Raw genomic sequence first — 22,340 nt, forward strand, 5'->3', positions numbered from 1 at the left:
AAATTCTAATATTATTATTTCACATTTGAAGAAACTGATCTACAGTTTGCCCAACATCACAAAGCAGTACCAGATTGAGCTCAGAATTCTGACACCAGAAGCTCCTTTTCCTATATTGCTATACAGAGATGTTTCATTAGTCAACTGCTTCACTTTAGAGGGATTTCAGATGCTCTCAAAATCTGTTGTATGTTTTATAAGAATGAAGGCACTAGTCTGTGTAATTAGATTTCAAATGCTGAAAAATCTCAAAATCTGTTGTATGTTTTATAAGAATGAAGGCACTATTCTGTATAATTGTTGCAGATTGAATGTGAAAAGAGCATGTCAGGATGCAATGACCAGTGGACATGAGAAACATGAGCTAAAGTCATAGCCCTGTTCAGCTCCACACATGTTAGAATGAGAACTGAGCAACAGAATTCTGGCAGAACCAGAATTCAGGACCTAATAGTCAGGCCCTAGTATCCATGATTTTTTACCACCCTGCGTATATACAATTTTTTATTTTTAGTAGCTAACTTTATTGAGCTGGTATTTTACTGGGATTCTTACTAGTAAAGAAGAATTAAAGCTCCATTACAGCTCTATGAAGTAAATTCTAATATTATTATTTCACATTTGAAGAAACTGATCTACAGTTTGCCCAACATCACAAAGCAGTACCAGATTGAGCTCAGAATTCTGACACCAGAAGCTCCTTTTCCTATATTGCTATACAGAGATGTTTCATTAGTCAACTGCTTCACTTTAGAGGGATTTCAGATGCTCTCAAAATCTGTTGTATGTTTTATAAGAATGAAGGCACTAGTCTGTGTAATTGTTGCAGATTGAATGTGAAAAGAGCAAGTCAGGATGCAATGACCAGTGGACATGAGAAACATGGGCTAAAGTCATAGCCCTGTTCAGCTCCACACATGTTAGTTACTTCAGCTCACTGTTGAATAGAACTGGTCAAATGGGCCCAACTTGACTGTGAAGAAAACGAAAAACAAAAACAAAAAAAAGGGAAGATGTCTCATGTGCACAGGAAGAAGAGAACTGGGTATGGTGAGTACTAGTGATTTCTATGATACTTTACCTCTGATATAAGAAACATAATACTACCCTTCTCCTAGCATTTTATATCAACTTAATACATTTAGCATTTAATATATGGAATATATAATAAATGTACACAAATGCTAGCCAATATTACTCTTGAAAAAGACCTATTTGAATAAAAAAAACATGTAGGAACACTAATTAGGTAGGATACTGGGGTTTGGAATTTTATTTTCAAATTTCAAAATTTGATTTTGCTATGCCATGTCCATATAATAATGATAATAATTGCATTTATTTGGGCTTTACTATGTTCCAAAAATCATGCAATAATTCATTTGTATTTTCACAGTGGCCTTATAATTTAAGCTATACTTATTACCCCTATTTAGTATGTAAATATATTATAAACTGAATTAATTTTTTTAAATGGATGTAGATAAAGCTTTAAGAAGAGAAGCTATTTTTTTCAGTATATCTTGAAAACTTCAATACAATGTCTATTGCTAACTCATTTTAAAGAGTTAGAAGAAAAAATAGCATTTAATGGGTACCTTCTGTATGACAGACATGGTGCTCCTGTTTTAAATGTTTTCATATAGCATTCACAACAATCCTCTAAGATAAGTATATTAAGCTACATTAAAATGAGAAAGGTGAGCCATATAGACTCCAAACCCAGTTATGTGTATTATGTACTTATGTGTTTAAAGATTGAGAGGGTGATTTATCAAACATTAAAAATAAAATTCCCAAGGATGTCTTTGAAAGAGTTGAATATAGGTATGATAGGGTGTACAGGTTGATGAAATTTTTATTTTTTTAAACCTACAATGTTTCATTTTGTAATTTTAAATCGTGTTTCATGATGTACTGACATATTAATTTTACTTGCTAAGATTTTTGTCGAGGAATGTAATAAATAAGTAAAAGAGACATTAAGATACAAAGATGGCATATATAATTGAGGAAATAGTGGTTATTCAAAAAGACTATTTCAAATTGCCTTGTCCAAGGAGGAATGACATATCTCTATATATAAAAGCCTAAGTGGCTGTTACGACCAAATGACTGAACAACCGGTCCCTATGATGTGTGCTGACCACCCCAGGGGGCAGACGCTCAATGCAGGAGCTGCCCCCTGGTGGTCAGTGCGCACCCACAGCCAACCTCCTATGGCCAGCCAACCTCCCACAGTCCCTTCCCCCAGCGGCCAACCTCCTGGGGTCCCTCCCCCAGCCAGCCCCGCCATTAGCCTCAATCGGGGGGAGTGTGGTGGCTAGCCAACTCCCCCCAGTCCCTCTCGCCGGTCAGCCTGCCAACCTCCTGTGGTCCCTTCCCCTGATGGCCAGCCCTGATCATCCTGATCCCCAGCCAGGTCAACGGTGGCTAGCCAACCCCCTCCCCCAGCCCCTCTCCCTGGCTGGCCTGCCAACCTCCTGCGGTCCCTTCCCCTGCTGGCCAGCCCTGATCATCCTGATCCCCAGCCAGGTCAAGGGACCCCACCTGTGCATGGATTCATGCACCGGGCCTCTAGTGTATTATATATAACTAACTAGAGGCCCATTGCACAAAGAGGTCTGTGCAACAGGCCTTCCTTCCCCTGGCTGCCGGCACCAGTTTTCCCTCAGCACCTGGGATCCAGGCCTTCACTCTGGCTGTAGCGGAGAAGCCAAGCCTCTTCAGTCTTCAGTCGTCTTCAGTCTTCGCTCCGAGCCTGAATATGCAAATTAACCACCATCTTTGTTGGGTTAATTTGCATACTCATCCTGATTGTCTGGTGGGTGTAGTGGAGTGACACCAATTTGCATGTTTCTTTTTTATTAGTGTAGATGTTTAAGATGTTCTCTTTGTTTATCGACTTAACTACTGGAAAAAAATTTATGAAGTCATTATAATTCATGACATATTTTAGAGGCATGGAAGTAAAAACCTAATATTTCATATCAAAATGTATATGAGTATATGTTTTCATTATATTATCCTCAATATCTGCTATTTGGTTTAAAATAATGTTGAAAAGCATACACTACAGGGAGCTCATATTATCATCTATTTACATATATGTACTACTATAGATATTCTCAATTTTTTGTGTTTTTTGTACTTCATTTGAAAAATCTATAATATATCTCCTAGTATGCTTCATTCATCATGAACTAGAAGAGAAATAAATGTAAATTTATCTGGCCATTTAAAATAAAAGACAAAAATTAGTGTGTGTGTGTGTGTGTGTGTGTGTGTGTGTGCAGGCATACACGTGTGCTATTACTTATCAGACAAAACAAACTCATCTATGTTGCTGGCTCTGTTTGGTTTGGTTTCTTTCTCCAACCCATTCCCACCACCCCCCGAGCTATTAGGGATCTTGCAAAGTAGACTAAGTAAGAGGCCTTGAATGACCTACAGAATACAGCCATGGTGTCATTCCTTTTAAACAAAGCATATTAAATGTTTGTCTCAATGCAAAAAATTATTTATGAAACACTCTAAACCCACTTAAAGTAAATTATGAGTAGACAATGTGGATCAATGTATATTTTGTGAGCTAGTTTTAACCTCTTCTTTAACTTCATGTAAAATTAAAATGTGCAAATGTTTATATAGAGAATAAAGTACTCAGTACCCATTTTATGAATGCATTAGAAAATTCTAATGATTTTGCTAGTTTGGCTTGATTGACTTTATTCTATTAAAAGATTGGCAGAAATACAAGTTTTGCCTTAGGCCATGTGTTCTTTCAATCAATATCAAAATGTTGTATGTTTTTTTTTTAATTTAGCTTGTTTCCCCAATAGCATTATGCAGCCTAACTAAATCGTCATGTTAAATTGCACAACTAAAAGCATTCATAAATGTCCACATCAGATTTTTGACATGCCAGAAACATTTGATATTTTATTTGTATGTTTCTACTCTTTTCCTGTATGAGTTTAAATTTTAATGTTTTTGCTGAAACTGTCTTATAATTTTTATTTTGCCTGTGTGCTCCCTTTAATAATACTAGTGAAACAAGGCTTAAAGTATAACCTGAGGCATGATTCATGCCTGTGCATTAGAATGTGACTTATTAAAAAAAAAAAAAAAGCCCTACCTGGTTTGGCTCACTGGATAGCGCGTCGGCCTGGGGACAGAAGGGTCCCAGGTTCGATTCCGGTCAAGGGCATGTACCTTGGTTGCAAGCACATCCCAATAGGGTATGCAGGAGGCAGCTGATTGATGCTTCTTTCTCATTGATGTTTCTAACTCTCTATCCCTCTCCCTTCCTCTCTGTAAAAAATCAATAAAATATATTTTTTAAAAAAGAACAAAATGTTAGGGTAGTTTGAATATTTTCATTCAAAAATGCTCTTTTAAAATTCTGAGTTTATATCAAGAACTTTTCTTAAGAGTTCAAAACACATTGCTTTTTATTAAAATTAAATGTAGAAAAGCTAAAAAAACCAATAAAATAAATGTAGAAAAGCTTAGTTTGATTTTTTCCAATTACATTATGTTATGGTCTAAGGATAAATGTATTGCCTAACATCCAAACTATAATAGTAACTTCATAATTATTTTGTTCACCAATAAATCGATAGTGCCTAAAATAGTACCTACGTTATAGTAGGTGGTTAATACTGATATTTTTAGAATAAATAAAAATAATGATATTGAATCAAAATCTACAAATAATCAAAAGACCTAATACAAACATCACAAATAGAATTTTTATACACTCATATGTATATAAATATAAATTGTACATATATTCTTTATATAAAGTTTAATAATGTAAATATTTTCAATTTTATGCTTAATGTTGAACTGGTTGCTTTCTAGAGAGTCTGAAAGATTCTTTTTTTTTTTAAAAAAAAAATCTTAATTTCAAGCCCACTATATTTGTTACTTTAAATTCATTTGTTAAACCTCCACATAGAATTTGATTATTTGTCTTTTTCCAATCAACCTATATTATATTTTATAATTCCTATACATTTGTTAAATAAAGTTATTTTATCACTCTTCAAAATGCTGTTGCTATAGAAATTTAATTAAATATGTTAAATATAATACCACAAATACGGGTTTTAGATTATCAACCTCAATAAAAAAAATGATCTACTGCAACACTAAGACAAATAAAAACATTAAAACAAATCAACAGACAAAAAACATTTTTAACATGGGTAGAAAAACAATATTTAAGATGCCAAGAGCTCTGATTTAAAATTCACAATTTTCAAAACCATTTCTAGCTACTTTGTAATATATTCATTAAAGAAAAACAGATTAAGAACGCTTCTTGTTACTATTTATACCCCAGAAAATCAATAAGGAACAGTTTAATTTGGTTACAAGATTCTTTATTTTGTAAACTATACATAAACAGTAAAAAAGAAAATGCATTATACTTTAAATATTACATAAAGTCAACATTAAAGTTTATTTTTAGTGTGTATAAATCAAATGGACATAATTCACCAATTTTACTTTCAATGGATGGTATATCGGGAAACCAGTTGACCCACTGTTTAAATTATAATACCAATGTGAAATATTCAACAGGTTTTTCATTTTTATTATGGGCACAAAACCTTAGGTCTGATATACTTAAAAGTGATGGTGTGTGGAAAGGTCTACACAATTAATTAACATGCTAACTTAAATATAGCAAGTAAAGTAATTTTTGTTACAGTTAAATATTAAATGCTACTCTACACAATAATCATAAACAAGTCCACATGGCAATTATGTAACAACAGAAAAAAAGAAAGAAACATATTCCATTTTTCTTCATTCCAGCAGCAGTACCTTTATTGGTATTACTTTGTTAATTAGGTGTGCTTATATATTGCCTAATATTCTATATTGGTATGCATGCTAAAACCTTTCTATTTCTATTTTGCAAGGCACCATACATTATGTTCTCTAAGTTTCAGCACTAGTAACAAAAATGGTATAATTATTAGAATAAATGAAATTCTTATGTATAATAGGAAATAAAGTAAGAACTAAGATTTTTAAATTTGACATTGGGCATATCACAAACTATATGTGAAAATATAATTTAAATAAATCTTTCCCTTTGTCTTCCTTCTTTAAATTCTGCACCCTAAGTATCTGGTTAGAAAGATAAAGAAACCTAGAAAGGTAAAGAAATCATGCTGCTTAAGAATAGAAAAATATCTACATGAGACTGTTAACGAAATTAAAATAAAAACTAGAAGGAACAACTAAGTTTTTAACTTTCAGAATCCATGGTTTTCCATACTTGTCATTTCATAAAATACCCTATCATATCCATAATAACTCCATAATTAAAACCATCATTATTAATGTAAACGTGATGCAGAACTCCTTATTTTTCTTACCCTGTGTTGTATCCCCTCACTCATCTCCAGGTTTGGGACAAATGCTACTTTGGAATTGCAATTAAGGTCATGCATACTTTCAAAAAATCCTGGGGCCCGGTCACCAACAAGTTATTATAAGTTTAATTTACAGTCTCTCAGAAACATAACACATAAGACCTCAAATATGGTTGTTGTTTTGTTTGTGGAAGATCTACATAGTTTATTCTTATAAACATTTGTTTGTTTATATCAATAGCTCTTCTAACTTTCATCTGACTAGACTCCATATGTGTTTTCTTTTTCTCTAAGGCATATAAAAACTCAAAGTAAGTGATTCTTATTTAAACATAAAGTTCTATGACTTTAGCTGCAATATCTGAAATAATTATACAAAATATACGTGAATTTTAGAATCAGTTTATTTGGGGGCAAGAAGGTAATTCTCAATAGGCTATCACTTGTAAATAATAGAAATCTTAAATGTATTGATTTCAGCTCTCATCAAATGTACCCATCATGATCATCACCTCCATCATCATCATCCCCTTCATCTTCATTGTCATCTTCAATTTCATCTTCATCATTCATAATATCATCTTCATCATCCTCCTCATCAGTCCATTCATGGAAATCTCCACTTGCAAAATCTCCAGAGATCTCAAAATCAATAGCTTAGGAAAAATGTAAACATGAATGTTATTTTTCTGAGTAGTAAAATAATTTCTGAGGAATATAAAATTATGATGAAAATTGAGACAATAAAGAAAAATGTAATTTGCTCTTTAACTTACTTTAAAAAAAAAGGAAAAAAAAATCTATTTTCTATTATTTGTTAAAATGTATGTACCAAAAAGCAGAATTGTTACTGAGATCGATATTTCCAGTTCAGGAATACTGATCTCAGCCCATGTTTTATAGAGTCCCTGTCAAACTTTGAATCTGATAAAGAATTATAACTTCTTCTACTACTACAATAAACAAAGTAATTGCTCCCCTCAAATCTTCAATTCCTAATCACTGCAACCTGCAAATATGTGACCTCACATGGTAAAGGGACTTTGAAGAAGTCATTAAACTGAGGATTTTAAAAGGGGAAAATATCCTAGATTATTCTGTTGGGCCCAGATAATAAATAGTGTCTTTCAATCAAAGAACCTTTCCCAGATAGAGTTCGAGGGAGATTTGATTATGGATGAATGGTCAGAGATGCAATGTTGCTAGCTTTGAAACCAGAGGAAAGGGCCCATGATATTGTGTTGGCTTGTAGTAACCATCTTCATCACATGGGGGTATGTACTGTCCTAAGGAATGTGAGCAGCCTCCAGAGGCAAGAAACAGGTCCTTCTCAAAAGCCACCAAGAACAAATGCAGCCCTGAAGACACCTTGTTGTTCATAACAAGGACACCCATGCACGACCTCTGACATACAGAACCGTAAGATAATGAATTTGTGTGGTGTACGCCCTATAGTTGTGGGAATATGTTACAATAGCAATAGAAAACTAACATAGCTAGTTATTATTTTAAAAATATTTAGAAATACACACTTTAACATCTGGTAGCTAAATTTTGAGAGTGTTTTTTTAAATAAACACTGCCTTTGCAATTATTCAAAGTGTGTGTATACATTTTTGGGATGCCCCATATATATGCATTTCTATTTATGGAGGTAATAGTACACATATTATTTAATATGTATTTATTTTTTAACTCTTCTAATATTAGTGTGTGTTTATTTTCTACCTTTTCTAACATTTTAGTGTTGTAATTCTTTGGTAACTAATTATAATATATCCTATTGTTGTAATTCAATACTTATATTTGATTGATTTCATAGTATGACACACTGAAATTTATATATTATGTGAACAAACTGTTATTTTTCTTCTACTTCATGTATTTTCTTCTTAATTTCAAAATGCTAAGAAAACTCAGGATTACATTTCCAAGATATTTCCCCTGTTCACTTATTGAATTCACCTCTATATAATTGTTATTTACAATATAAATTAAAATTGGTATCACTGATAATTGAAGTCACTATTAATGCAGTGAGTTTAAACTACATATTGCAAAGACATGTTGTATACATGTTAAAAGTATGTTAGGTAGCTACTAAGTACTACTTTATCCTACATAAATATAGAATCATTGGCCAGAAAATCAAAATCAAGGTGTTAAAAATCTTATGGAATAAATAAATGTAGAACAAGCATATAAACATTAAATGAGATTACTTTCATATTGTTTACCATTTATATATTTCTAAACAATCACAAGTCTAGCAAACAATCTAAGTCTATCAGTTAAAAATCTACATAAAGGAGACAATGAAACACTGTCTACAATACAAGATTGACGAACTTTTTTTTCATTTTTGGTCTTGTGTATTATTTGAAACATAATCCATTAATTCCTAGTGTGTGTGTGTGTGTGTGTGTGTGTGTGTGTGTGTGTGTGTGTGTATAAGTATGCATGTGTTTCTGTGTGTGTGTGTATAGCTAAGTGGCTTTTGTAGTGAAAACTCTCCATAGTTCAAACAAAAATACTGATTTTAAAATTGCATTCTGGAAAAAATATTTTATAAAACAAAAAAGAAGTTACATTTAAAACTTTAAACTACATGTATGTGATTCTCAACTTAATTGTAATATTTTTAGTTTGGTATATAAAAATGTATGCTTATGAAAAGAATGCAAATATTAATTATAATGACCTTTCAAACAATTAAACTATATTTTTGTCACTCAAACATAAGGAAACAAACTGATATAGCTGCAGTTTATGGGCCTTTTAAAAAGATTAGTTTTTCTCTCATTGGTGAGACTACGTACCCGGAAAGTCAACTTCTCCAATGGTCTACAGAAAAAAGGGTGCCATATATACATGTGGCACACACTAGGGATAGAATGGATGACAAAGTTTTGACTTACCTCAGAAACAGGAAGTAGCTAACATGCTTTCTGTATTTGAAGTGATAAAAGGAACCCACCTTTTAATAATTATTCCTTAAAATATCTAAATGAGGTAATTCCATTAATTAATTATAGAATTTTTAATATGCTAGGAATATTTTGTTATCCCTAAAATGTTCTATAGTCTTTGCATAAAATATGTCCTCATTAAACGCTTGAACAAATGAATGAGATTCTTAAGTACTTATCCTGTGCTTTAGATATCACTAAGTAAGTACCCATTTGCTTACCACAACCTGCAACACCATTTGTTCTGGATCCAATGACTTCATTTCCATATCTGTCAACACACCAGCACTGCCCAACACTGCCATGACATTGTGTTGGCTTGTAGTAACCATCTTCATCACATAGGGGTATGTACTGTCCTATGAAACACACAGTGATCAATTATGCATTAATTCACTCAAGACATGCACACATAGAGGTCCCACTCCATCTATGAAGCAGGCCATTGTAACAATGAATTGCCTTTATTTATTTTGTTAAGCAAATTTACTGGGCAAAGGGTACTGTTTTGAGAGGTATAATACAGAATTAAAATCTGGTTAATTGAATATGCACATTAGGTCATGCAGACCACTTAGCATGGCATACCAAACCCTTCACAGTCTCATTACTACCAACAATCTATTTTCATTTGTGTGTGTGTGTGTGTGTGTGTGTGTGTGTGTGTGTGTGTGTGGTCTGTCATTGTATGCTATACTGTGATATCCTCTATAGTGGAAATTTTTGGGTTTATTGGTTTTGATTGCTTTCTTAAAAATTCTTAAACTCAGTCTAGCAGAAAAGATAGACATTCATTTTCATATCTATAATATCAATAGTATATTTGTCACATTGCTAATGATAAACGTTTAACTAATAACTTAGAAGTGAATTCACATTCTTCAATAAACACTCCAACATTACAATGTAAGCTTTGGAAGGTCCGAACATTTTCTTGTCTTTCCTAATAATGTTTCCCCTCAGTGATCACACATACTAGAGTTATTTGGTGAAAGAAACACAACAACAACTGAATAAATAGATAAAACATAAGACAATTAATCTTGCAACTGTATGGGATCATAGTTTTCTCCCTTTAAAAAGTTTCAAAAGTCTGATATTTAAACAATCAGTTTTGCTTAAAAATTATAATTCATTTGAAGGAGTTGAATTACTAGTTTATCAGTGAGGTAGACAGAGTATCACCAAAATTTGAGAACCACTTCTGTGGATTAAATGCCAACAAAAATGAGGAAAAATTCTAACATTCTTACTCTACCTCATGAAAAAAGTACCATTATTTGACATATCTGACATTAAAAAGTTATGAGGTAAAACTAGTGTGACCATTTAATTTAACCTTTAGGCAAGTATACTTTGAAAATGGAAGAGAGCACTATTAAGAATTATGCTAGAAATTCAGAAATCAAGCAAGACTGAACTCACAAATTGGAACATATGGTGCCTTACACGTATACAACAATTTATCAATTTTCAGACAAGTACCATTATCCTATGCAAATTAAAAATATACTTAAGACATTCAGTACTCTATAATAATGACTTTAATTTTTATTATGCAAGGGGAATAAAGGTGAATCTTCCAAAATGGGAGCTAAATATGTTTTCTTTTCTTCTTCTTTGTAACTTCAAATAATCAGAGCCTGAATTTCAATAAACTTTTGTCACTAGTAAACCTTGCCTAAAATAATGTTTAGTTGAATTTCAATGGCTTTTCCCATTGTACATGGGTAAACTTTGATGATTGGAAACAAACCAAAGAATGTATGAATGTATTATTTCCTTTTGTGAACTATAATACATGTGCATTTTATAAGAGTTTAAAGAAACATAATGCATAGCTTTTCTCATTAGTAATGCTTCACATCTTAAAATGCTTTATTTAAAAAATGAAGCTTTTAATTTTGAAACAATAATTTTCAAGAAAGATGAAATTTTTCTCTTGTAAACAAATAATATTATAATTTAATAAGCATATCAGAATATATACAGATTAATCAGATTCAAATACATTATAAAATTTGTGGCGCTAAATAAACAAGGGCATTCATATACATTTAAAAAATTGCATATGAGGCATTTTGTCCTGGGTCCTAAAATAGAAAAAGGACCTCAATAGAAGAACTCCTAAAATCCAAAGTCTGATGATTAATGAATAGGATCATGGCAATGTTTATTTCTTAAATTTGACAAATATATAATGTTTATTTGATACATGATAAGATGGTAACATTAGGTGAGGATGGTTGAAGGATATATGAAAACTATGTACTGTTTTTATGAAATTTGTTAATCTAAAATTACTCCCAAGTTTACTTAAAATTGGATGTTTATAGGAATAACACAATTATTATACATAATAGTTTAATAATCTGATAGCTTTGGGTGGGTAAAATTTGGAATTACCTATTATTTATCTGTTGAATGTTCTAAAACATACATTAACTTACTAAAAGTTAGTAAAAGGTTCTAATAAAAACATTAAAAAGTGTGCTCATATTTTCTTGAGGTACTCAGGGTTTCTCTCTCTCTCCCTCTCTCTTCCTCTCTCATTAATTCCTGAGTTGTTAGCTATAGAATTGAAGTTTCTGCTGATTCTTTAACTTTAGCCTTGTTCAAATCTCTTTCTTTTTTACTTAATAACTCTCAAAATGAACATTATATTAGGGTAATAAAACAGACATAATATCTTTCAATAGGTAAGACAATAAAAGTAAGTTTAATTGCTTTCAAAAACTTCATAAATTTTGTTACTGAAATTTAGTGTAGTCTATCTTTGTTGAATTAATATTGATTTTATGTTGCTGTTTCCTTGGGGCTATTTATGTAAGTAATAAAGACTTCAGAAGAATGATCTATTACTCACCTAGGAGCTTCTTTATTCCTTGCCGCTTCTGAATATTGCTGAGCTCTGTCTGGCAAGGAGGGTCTGCAATGACATTAACAATGTTACTTCAAGGCTTAGAGTTAATGAAAAGAAGTGTAATTTCTATGTTATAAAACTTCAGTTAGTTTTTATATGGCTTTGCAAAACACATATTACATATTATTCATTTTACTTTTGGAGATACATATAGACATGTATGTGTATGTCTCTATACCTACAACGATAGAGACAGGGGGAGACTGTCCTGATTATAAATATTAGGTTATCTTGATTTTCCTAAGAATGACTGAATTGGATGTAAAAAAACAGAATGGTATAAAAACTTACTATACAATGAAAAAAGGTTCTTATCATTTACTTTTAAAAGCTCCATCAACTCATCAATGTAAACCCAACTGATGGACTATCACCCAAACAAATAACAGTTTATGTTTTCCCCTCACTTAAAACAGTTTCTAGGATATAGAAACATAGCTTTGCATTAAAAAGTGGTCTATGAAATAGTTAATCCTTTTTTCAAGTTATATCAGAGATACCTTAATAAAATTTCATACTGAAAAATGTTGACAGGCTTTGGTCTTTTTATTTCTCCTAGATGCTTCAGTATACAGGGATAGGCAAAACTAGGTAAGAACTATGTGCCAAAGTGTGCTTGAGTATATATAGCAAGTAGACTACAAGAATGTATATAGCCCAGCCAATGTGGTTCAGTGGTTGAGCATCGACCTATGAACCAGTAGGTCACAGTTCCATTCCTGGTCAGGGCACATGCCTATGTTGCAGGCTTAATCCCAAGTTTGCGGTGTGCACGAGGCAGCCAATCAATGATTCTATCTCATCATTGATGTTTCTATCTCTCTCTCCCTCTCCCATCATCTCTGAAATCAATAATAATAAAAAATAATGGGTACATAATGAAGGAGGGCAATTTGAGCACTTGCCAGATTGTGCCTAAGTGCACTGTGCCAATGTGACATACTTTTGAGTTAATAAAGGTATTTTTAATAATCATAACCTGAATGTCTTTTTCCATATGAACAACTATAAGCCTATTTTTGCCAACCCCTGTATATGCAATTTGGAAAGGATATGATATACAATAATTTCTCATAAGCTATTCTTTAAGAATATTACTTAAAATATTAAAACAATTTGGAAATAAGTATTTGGCTATTTTTCAAACTCAGTCACTTAAAGGAGAATATTTTTTAGGAGTATAAAATTCTAAATAGATACGATACAGTTTGATTTATATTATATATACAACTAGAAGCCCGTTGCACGAAGATTCTCACAATAGGCCTTCCTTCCCCTGGCTGCCGGCAGCAGTTTTCCTCCGGCACCCGGTACCCAGGCCTTTGGTCCGGCCGCAGCAGAGAAGTCAAGCCTTGAAGCTAGGCTTCTTGCTGTGGCCGCTGCGAGGCTTGGCTTCTCCCTCTGCAGTGTAGAAGCCAAGCCTCTTCAGTCTTCAGTCTTCATTCTAGCCGGAGCCTTCAGTCTTCACTTCGCGCCTGCGTATGCAAATCAACCACCATCTTTGTTGGGTTAATTTGCATACTCATCCTGATTGGCTGGTGGGCATAGTGGAGTGACACCAATTTGCATGTTTCTCTTTTATTAGTGTAGATTATATGTCCTTACACATAATACATATTCTTAGCTAAAAGCAGTGCAGTGTATTTTACAGTCATACTCTAAAACCCTCTTTTTAATATATGCCATATAAAAATTGTACCATAAACTTTTGAAACAGCAAAACAATAAACTAGTACCTATTCTCCTATACTAGAACTGTTTAGGAAATAGCAAGGTATAATTAATTCAAGTGATTTTAAAATTCTTTATTATATCGATCTCATAGCATATAGTTATTAAATTTGCACGTAAGTAAAGCAAAATAAGGAAATGAGACAAAGTGTTTAATATATATATTTATAGTTTAGTATGCAAGGCCAAAACTATTTTTCTTTGGTGAATTTAAACTGTGAAGAAAAAGGAGTTTGTTCTATTTCATTTTGAAATTGGTTCAGTTGATTGCTTTGTTTTTCTTAATAATCTGTGGGCTCTTACACTAAACATTCAAGGAATAGGAATCAAGTTCTATAGTATGAGGTTAGAGAATAGATAACTTAAAATGTACTGCCCTCTACCTATGCATTTAGAACCAAGAGGAAAGATCTTAGCTGAAGTTTCAATATATTTAAAGTAATTCTTCTAATTGTTAATGGCCAGATACTGTAAAGTAGAAGTAATCTATACTAATAATAGAAGGCTATGCAAATTGACCGGGATGCTGTCATGTAACAACCAATTAGGATGGGGGCAGGGCCATAGTGGAGAGCTCTCAGCATGCCAGTGCTGGGGTCCGAAGGGCACTGTGAGGAAGGAAGAGCAGATAGGCAGTTAGGGGGATCAGGCCAGGAGTGGGGAGAGCAGATAGGCAGTTAGGGGGATCAGGCCAGGAGGGGAGTGCAGATAAGCAGTTAGGGGGATCAGACCAGGAGGGGAGTGCAGATAGGCAGTTAGGGGGATCAGGTTGGCAGCGGAGAGCAGATAGCCAATTAGGGGGATCAGGCCAGCAGGGGAGAGCAGTTAGGCAGTTAGGGGATCAGGCCAGAAAGGGAGAGCAGTTAGGGAGATCAGACTGGCAGGGGTGGGCAGTTAGGGCCATCATGCAGGCAGGTGAGTGGTTAGGAGCCAGTGGTTTTGGATTGTGAGAGGGATCCCGGATTGGAGAGGGTGCAGGCCAGGCTGAGGGGACCTCTCCCCTGCCTCGTGCATGAATTTCATGCACCAGGCCTCTAGTATTTCATTCAGAAAGGGAGAGCAGTTAGGGAGATCAGACTGTCAGGGGTGGGCAGTTAGGGCCATCAGGCAGGCAGGTGAGTGGTTAGAAGCCAGTGGTTTTGGATTGTGAGAGGGATCCCGGATTGGAGAGGGTGCAGGCCAGGCTGAGGGGACCTCTCCCCTGCCCTGTGCATGAATTTCATGCACCAGGCCTCTAGTATTTCATATATGTTCACTACTGAATTGCCTAAAATTACAGGTATATCTGAGTCTGACTTAATTTGTAAGCTCACTAAATAAACCTGATTATTAGTCCTATAAATTCTCTATAAGAGAACATTGTAAGATTTCAAAAGAAAGCATGACAGATTCAACTACATAAAATATTTGATTTTGAAATATTTTTTTATTATTTAAAAGGCAGCTCTGTCTGGCCTTTAATTCCTAAAGTGCTAAAGGAGATTTCATCTATTATTTAAACTCACTTGCAAAGAACTGATCTGGATAACGGATAGTAACCCAATTAATTGGATGAAGGTTTAGACATGATTAGACTATGAATAGTCAGCTTAGGGTGTACACACAAATTTATATCACAAGATTTATCCCCTCTGTTTACTACCTAATGGTGTTATAACTTTATGGAAAATTCTGATTTTATGTGCTAAAAATTTTATGAGAATCATGCATTAATAAAATATGTTTTAATCATTGAATTTATAAGTAATCACTCCAAATGTTAGTTTAAAAATACCAGAAAAAATAGAATATTTTTTATTAGTTCAATTTCAAAACGTTGTTTTTGAAAATAACATTGTTCATTGTTTTGAATTCTCAGTTTAAAAACTCAAACCTCTATATTGGGGCCGTTCACACATGATCTATATTGGAATATTCAATATAATGAAAATGATGCCGTTTTATCTTCCCACACAATTTGGAACTAAATAAAAAGTTACTGGGTAAAAAAAAAAGGAAGGAAATATCAATATGTTTACAATTGTTCTAATATACAAATGTGTTTTTTTCTATAATCACAACTAGTCATTTCTGAGGAGTATATCTTTAGTAGCTGTCAACTATATATAGATAATCTACAGTCAGAAATGAAAACATAGTAGACATGATGGAGGCTAGAGAGTGACTCTCTAATTAGGCAGTGCACAGCAGCCAAGGCTGTGCCCTGCGCAGCTCCAAGGGGAGTATGAACTTCCCCCTCGCTATGAAGGGTGCCTGGAGCTGTACAGCAGGTGGGTCCCTAATGTGCCTCTCAGTTAGCCATTGTCCTCATTCTCCTTTTTTTAAGTCAATATTTTATTATTCACTTAGCTTCTCACACAATGGATATACTTGAAAATCTTATTTAGGTTTATTTCATCAGTAGAAATTTCAAATATTCTTATGACCAGAGGGCAAAGTTCTCTCTATTTAATGTCTTTCATTAAATAGAAAAACATCTTTTGTAAAATTAACACATGAGTCACATTTTAACATCTCGTCCTGTAGATTAATTATATAAATAATCTCTAAAAATGTCATCTATTTTCATTGTAGTCCCGAGGAAAAAGCATTGGATATATTGTTGATTGAAAAATTATGCCTGATGTTACCTGTACCAAGTAGGATTTGCCAAGAAGTTGCACACAGTAATGTCTCTATGGCATTTTGTATATAATTACTTGCAAACTCAGAATGTAGAATTGAAACTACTCAGACAAAAGTCAAAGATTCTAGTTTCAAATACCAGTTCCTGCCCTCATTCTGTAATATGAATTTATTAAAGATCAATAAACTTCAGGCCTTAGGCATAAAATGGGAATAACAATATTTTCACAGTGCTATTTGGGTAATAAATATTTTTATGTATATGAAAGACTAGGTGGATCTAAATAAAAGTTAATTTTCTTTTTTTCCCCCGGATGTTATACAATAGGACATTAAATGAAATAGCAACTAATAATTGATTTACTTTTTCAGAGTAGAGACTTAGAATATACTTTTATGAAAGTAAGTTATTAACTCCTAAGGTAACTAAAATCACCAATAAATATTCCTCCTACTTATTTTTCATGATTGCTTAGAAAAAGAAATTTAAAAATCACAATCATAACCATTTTGTAGTGCTTAATTGTCATGACTTCAGAAAATTAGTCACAGAAACAAATTTGTATTTTAACATTTTTCATGATTGCTTAGAAAAATAAATTTAAAAATCACACAATCATAACCATTTTGTAGTGCTTAATTGTTATGATTTCAGAAAATTAGTCACAGAAACAAATTTGTATTTTAATTAAAGTTAAAACATATGTTCCCTTAGAAACCTACAAGTGTTTCACTTGCTTGAACATTTAAATTCTTAACCTCTTTTATTAAACTTGAGATACACCTTAATTTGAAAGTTTTTTTTAAAAAACACAATTACTTTATTTTCAAGATATTTCTAACACCATACAACTATAGTCTTGATTGCAGTTTTAAGTAAATCTAGATTAGTAATACCTAGATATACACCTTTCTCTTTCTCTCTCCATATATATTTATTTCTTCCTATATGTAATATATAATAATTTCCTGTTTATTCAATAAACAAACATTCTTAAGTTTACTATAGAGTTAAAAGTTAACTTTCTACATTACACTTATTATAGTAAACTTAAGAACTTATTGTTTATTGAAAAAACAGGAAAATATTCTTTTATAAGATAAAACATTTGAATATTTTTAAATTAATAGCTATTCTTTATTATGAAGTTACTTAATATACTAAGTAAGTCAATTACTCTGACAGAGCTTTTGTAACATTTTCTAGCATATTAAAGTGATGAACATAATTAGCCAGACTCTCCTTAGTTTTGGGGAAGTTGTATAAATCCTTTTACCATCTTGGGTAACCTTTAATTAAATTATTTCTACTATGTATTAAATGATATCAGATTATGTCTTTACTTGACTATAAGGATTTTAACACTTTGGAAGAAAGATGCTTAATAAATGAAAAGTATACAAAGCAAAAAATTTTGGGGAGATATTTTTAATCAGTTCTAAAATATTACTGCAAAATCCAGGATTTTTTTCAAGATGAAAGTATTTATGTCTGAAGAAATAGTCAGAGGTATTCAGAATATTTTATATTAATTTATAAACATGTAAACATACTCTCATAACATTCAAGGAAAATCCAAAATAAGTTTTGTTATCATAACAAAATACCACATGTCTTTTTATGGCAGTTTACCTGGATTTATTTTTTCTTTAATGAATTCAATGTATAACAGTTATTAAAGCTAGCATGTAGTTTTTAGGATTTTCTATCACCTAGAAGCACATATGTAATAATAAAGTCAACAATGTGTTTATTTGAGTGTGTGTCTGTCTGTATGATTTAGAATATATTCATAAATCAAATCTAATTTTTAAATGTTGCTTAAACTAGTTATAAACAATTTAGCTACTCTACAAACCCTGCTGTTGATCCACTGCTAATTCATTTATTGATAATAACTTACCCCTACTTATTAAACTATTACTAATATATGAAAAAGTAATCGATATAGTAAAATATCCTACATAATGTGTTAGTTTCCCATATGAAAAACTGAGAATCATTAATATAATTTAAAGTAACTTATTCATTCTATTAGCTGTCAAAATTTTAAAAAGCAGTGACAATAGCAGGTATATTACATTAGATTAATTATCAGTCTGTTTTTATAAAATTAGCTCCAAATTATACATATCATTATTTCCTTATATTTCCCCAAACTTTATCATGAGTTTTTTGGGATCTATTTTCCTTATATACATAATTATAATTATTAGTCGATCTAGCATATAAGCATCACTCCATTTTTGCATTACATTAATGTATCTAAATCAGTGGTTCTCAACCTTCCTAATGCCGCGACCCTTTAATACAGCTCCTCATGTTGTTTTGACCCACAACCATAAAATTATTTTTGTTGCTACTTCATAACTGTAATTTTGCTACTGTTATGAATCGTAATGTAAATATCTGATATGCAGGATGTATTTTTGTTGTTATAAATTGAACATAATTAAAGCATAGTGATTCATCACAAAAACAATATATAATTTTATATGTGTTTTCCTATGGTCTTAGGCGACCTCTGTGAAAGGGTCGTTCGACCCCCAAAGGGGTCGAGACCCACAGCTTGAGAACCGCTGATCTAAATAAAAATAAATAAATAAAGAACTAGCATCATTCCAATTGTTCAGGTTATTTCATTTCTTCCAGAGAATCAAGACACTTTATTTGCTGTGGATTTTTATGAAGCTACGTGATTTTGAGAGTTTGGAAGACTAAGTCATTTAAAAATCAGATGAGTAAAAATAACTTTATGGTAAATTCTGTGGTTCATTCAGCTCATTTAATCAGATCACAAAATAGAACATTAAAACTCTATAGTAGATTGATAAAAACCATTTATTTTACACCGTGGGTAATGTAGATAGCAAATTAATTTTACTGATTACTTTTAATATGGATGTTCACATATCTCTATGTGATTCTTGGTGGTTTATAATGGAAACTATACCGAAGTATATTAATATAAATATTAGTTACTATTTTTCATCTTATTTAGCATGTTTTGCATCCCTAGCAGAATTATATTGTTCAACATGCTTCTTATTTGCCCCTTTATTAAACACTCTAATTAGAAAAGCATCTACTGAAATGAATGGGATATATATAGAATGCAATTTTTTAGTCATGAAGGAATAGATAAAATTTGACATGCAGGTCAACTATCTGCATTGGTAGGTGTCTCATCTTTTACCTTGCTGTCTCTGGAAGCAGTAGCACCATTCATTGTTAGATATCAAGCTGTCCTTGTATGTGTCACAAGAATTGAAGAATGCCTTCGTACACTGTTCATTCTTATCAAGGTAGATGCTCCCCAGCTCTGACTGGTCCAGTAGCAGGTCATAGTTTGTATCAAGTCTGTTAAACATCCAGCCAAGTGAATCCTTGCAAATTGGCAAAATACTGGTATCAAATCCTAATGGCAAAGACAGAAAATAATTAGTTAAAGCTGTCAGTCACCACCAACAGGAAGCAAAATAAAGTAACAAAATTGTTTGTGTAGGGTACGATGTAAGAATAATTGCAAATAAAGTTATAGTTACTTAGCATTTAATGTTTGAATCCTATTTATCATTTTTAGATTATTGGGATTAAAACTTAAATTTGTGGACTTGACAAATTAAAAATTTCACTACCTTTTTGGAATGTATTCAGAACATATTTACTGCTTTCTATCTGCGCACCACCATGCTAGGCAATGGGGATACGGTAAAAGGTATTTGTGACATTTTCATAAAAAGCACAGAGAAAAACATCCTGATTGATTTTCATTGTTTACATTTTTCACGTAAGATTGTTTGTATAATCAAAACCGGATTCCCCCACTCAAACAAAGCAATGGCAAACATAAGTTGCTCATTTCCTAGCTCCTTTCCAGGTCCTGACCTTGGTTCTGGAAATACTGGGGTGAAAAATCTAGATAAGGCCCTATTCCCTTGGAGCTCACTTTTAAAATAGCATAGGTTGAGGTATTGGTTAAAACTATTTCTACCAGAAGTTGTCATATGCTTAGGGATTACATGAAGAAAGCAACCTATAGAAAACAAATATACTAAATTCTGCATAAACATTCAAAGAAACTGAGTTCTTGGTAAGAGATTCCTGGTATGCATCTAAATCATTCCCTCCCTCACAATCTAATTTTCAGGGCAATGGAGAAGTCTAATGGTGATATACCAGCCTTTATGAATATGAGCTATGGGAAGAAGAGAGAAGAACCATTATCTTTTAGTAAGCATTCAGAGTTAGTGAAGAGAGGCTATCCTCTCCCTTCACCTACTTACTGGAATGGAGGACTCAACTGGTTTGTCTTCCAAAACTTAGCCTGGAGAACTCTAAGAGAATCCTGATAAAGTCTATAGTGTCTGCAAGAAGGAGAGATGGGCATCTGATTTCCAGCTGCATATCTGTGTATCTACTTTTCATTAGTGGTGTTATTGCCAAAGGAGCAAGATAGTTGGAGTATGGCCCTGCAGACCAAAGGCAAATACTGCTCTGGGATTTCACCAAAGTCTGAAGGCTCATTCTGTGTTGGGGTAGATGAGATATAAGGTAATGCTCAGAGAAAGTGAGCAGAAGGCCACCAGCTAGGGATTCATCCACCAGTGTTTCCTGTTTAGAGACAAGCGATAGAGAATCAGAGGAGAGATAGTAGAGCCTTAGATTCAAGCCAAAACTCTGGACTGACTACTCAGAACAATGAAGAATGATTAAAATATTAAAAGCAGAGAGTGGCATGATATGACTTTTGCTTTAAATTGACTATCTCTGTCATGTGTATAATATGAGGGCAAGTGTGGAAGCTGGGATGCCATAGGGAGTGACAGGAATAGCCCATGTGTATCATATATTCATAAGTGCTTGAGTTTACTATGACTGATCATCAATCTTTAAAACCTAAATTTTAAAATTATCTTTGCCCAGCTTGTATGATATATCTTGTAAACATCATTGTTGGTTTCAACCCATTCTTACTTCTTATTTTCGTCAATTATAGTGTGAAAGAAAAGTGCTGTTATCTTTCAATTTTTGTAGCTCTGCTTTGAGGAGAACTTATCTAATAACCCAAGCATCAACAAAAAAGAATATTTCTTAAATCAGGACATTCACAGATATTTAATAAATGTTAGACACAATAGAACTAAGATTTTGCCCTTTATACTAAAGGGATATTACATTTTCATAAAGCACATGTCTGCTGAAGGATCAATTTGATGAAATGTCATAATGTTTTAGATCAAGAATGTCAAAGTATCTGATATGAATTCAGGTAACTTGCCCCTGTTCTATTGCTATCTTACTAGGTTAAGTTATTCAATATAACTCAGCTTTAATGTCCACATCTAGATAAGGTAGAGATTTTTAAAGCATGATCTATGTTGCCTTGAAAATAAAAAGTACAGTGAATGTATGTTATTTGAATGACATACATAAAATTGTGTTATAAGGGTCACCAGAATAAGTAACAGAAAAGGACTAGAAATAAAATTATCTTGATATTATAAATTAAATATAAACTTTCAATATGATCCTGTCGCCCTAACCAGTTTGGATAGAGCGTCGGCCTGCAGACTCAAGGGTCCCAGGTTCGATTCTGATCAAGGGCATGTACCTTGGTTGCGGGCACATACGCAGTAGGGAGTGTGCAGGAGGCAGCTGATTGATGTTTCTCTCTCATCGATGTTTCTAACTCT

The 22,340-nt window shown here is 32.8% G+C and overlaps 1 protein-coding gene across 1 annotated transcript in view; it reads right to left on the reverse strand.

The window, feature by feature from the left end:
- Window positions 1-5,579: 5,579 nt before the first annotated feature.
- The window catches only part of SPOCK3 (sparc/osteonectin, cwcv and kazal-like domains proteoglycan (testican) 3), a 197,202-nt gene continuing 180,441 nt past the window's right edge, over window positions 5,580-22,340 (reverse strand). The window contains exons 7-10 of the mRNA XM_005860775.2: window positions 19,841-20,062; window positions 12,231-12,293; window positions 9,586-9,723; window positions 5,580-7,051 (exon numbers count right to left, since the gene is read on the reverse strand). Coding sequence (XP_005860837.1) covers window positions 6,882-7,051; window positions 9,586-9,723; window positions 12,231-12,293; window positions 19,841-20,062 — 593 coding nt within the window. The 3' untranslated portion in view covers window positions 5,580-6,881. The remainder of the gene's footprint in view (window positions 7,052-9,585; window positions 9,724-12,230; window positions 12,294-19,840; window positions 20,063-22,340) is intronic.

This window comes from Myotis brandtii, unplaced genomic scaffold (genome assembly GCF_000412655.1).
Source record: "Myotis brandtii unplaced genomic scaffold, ASM41265v1 scaffold14, whole genome shotgun sequence".
NCBI lineage: Eukaryota > Metazoa > Chordata > Mammalia > Chiroptera > Vespertilionidae > Myotis > Myotis brandtii.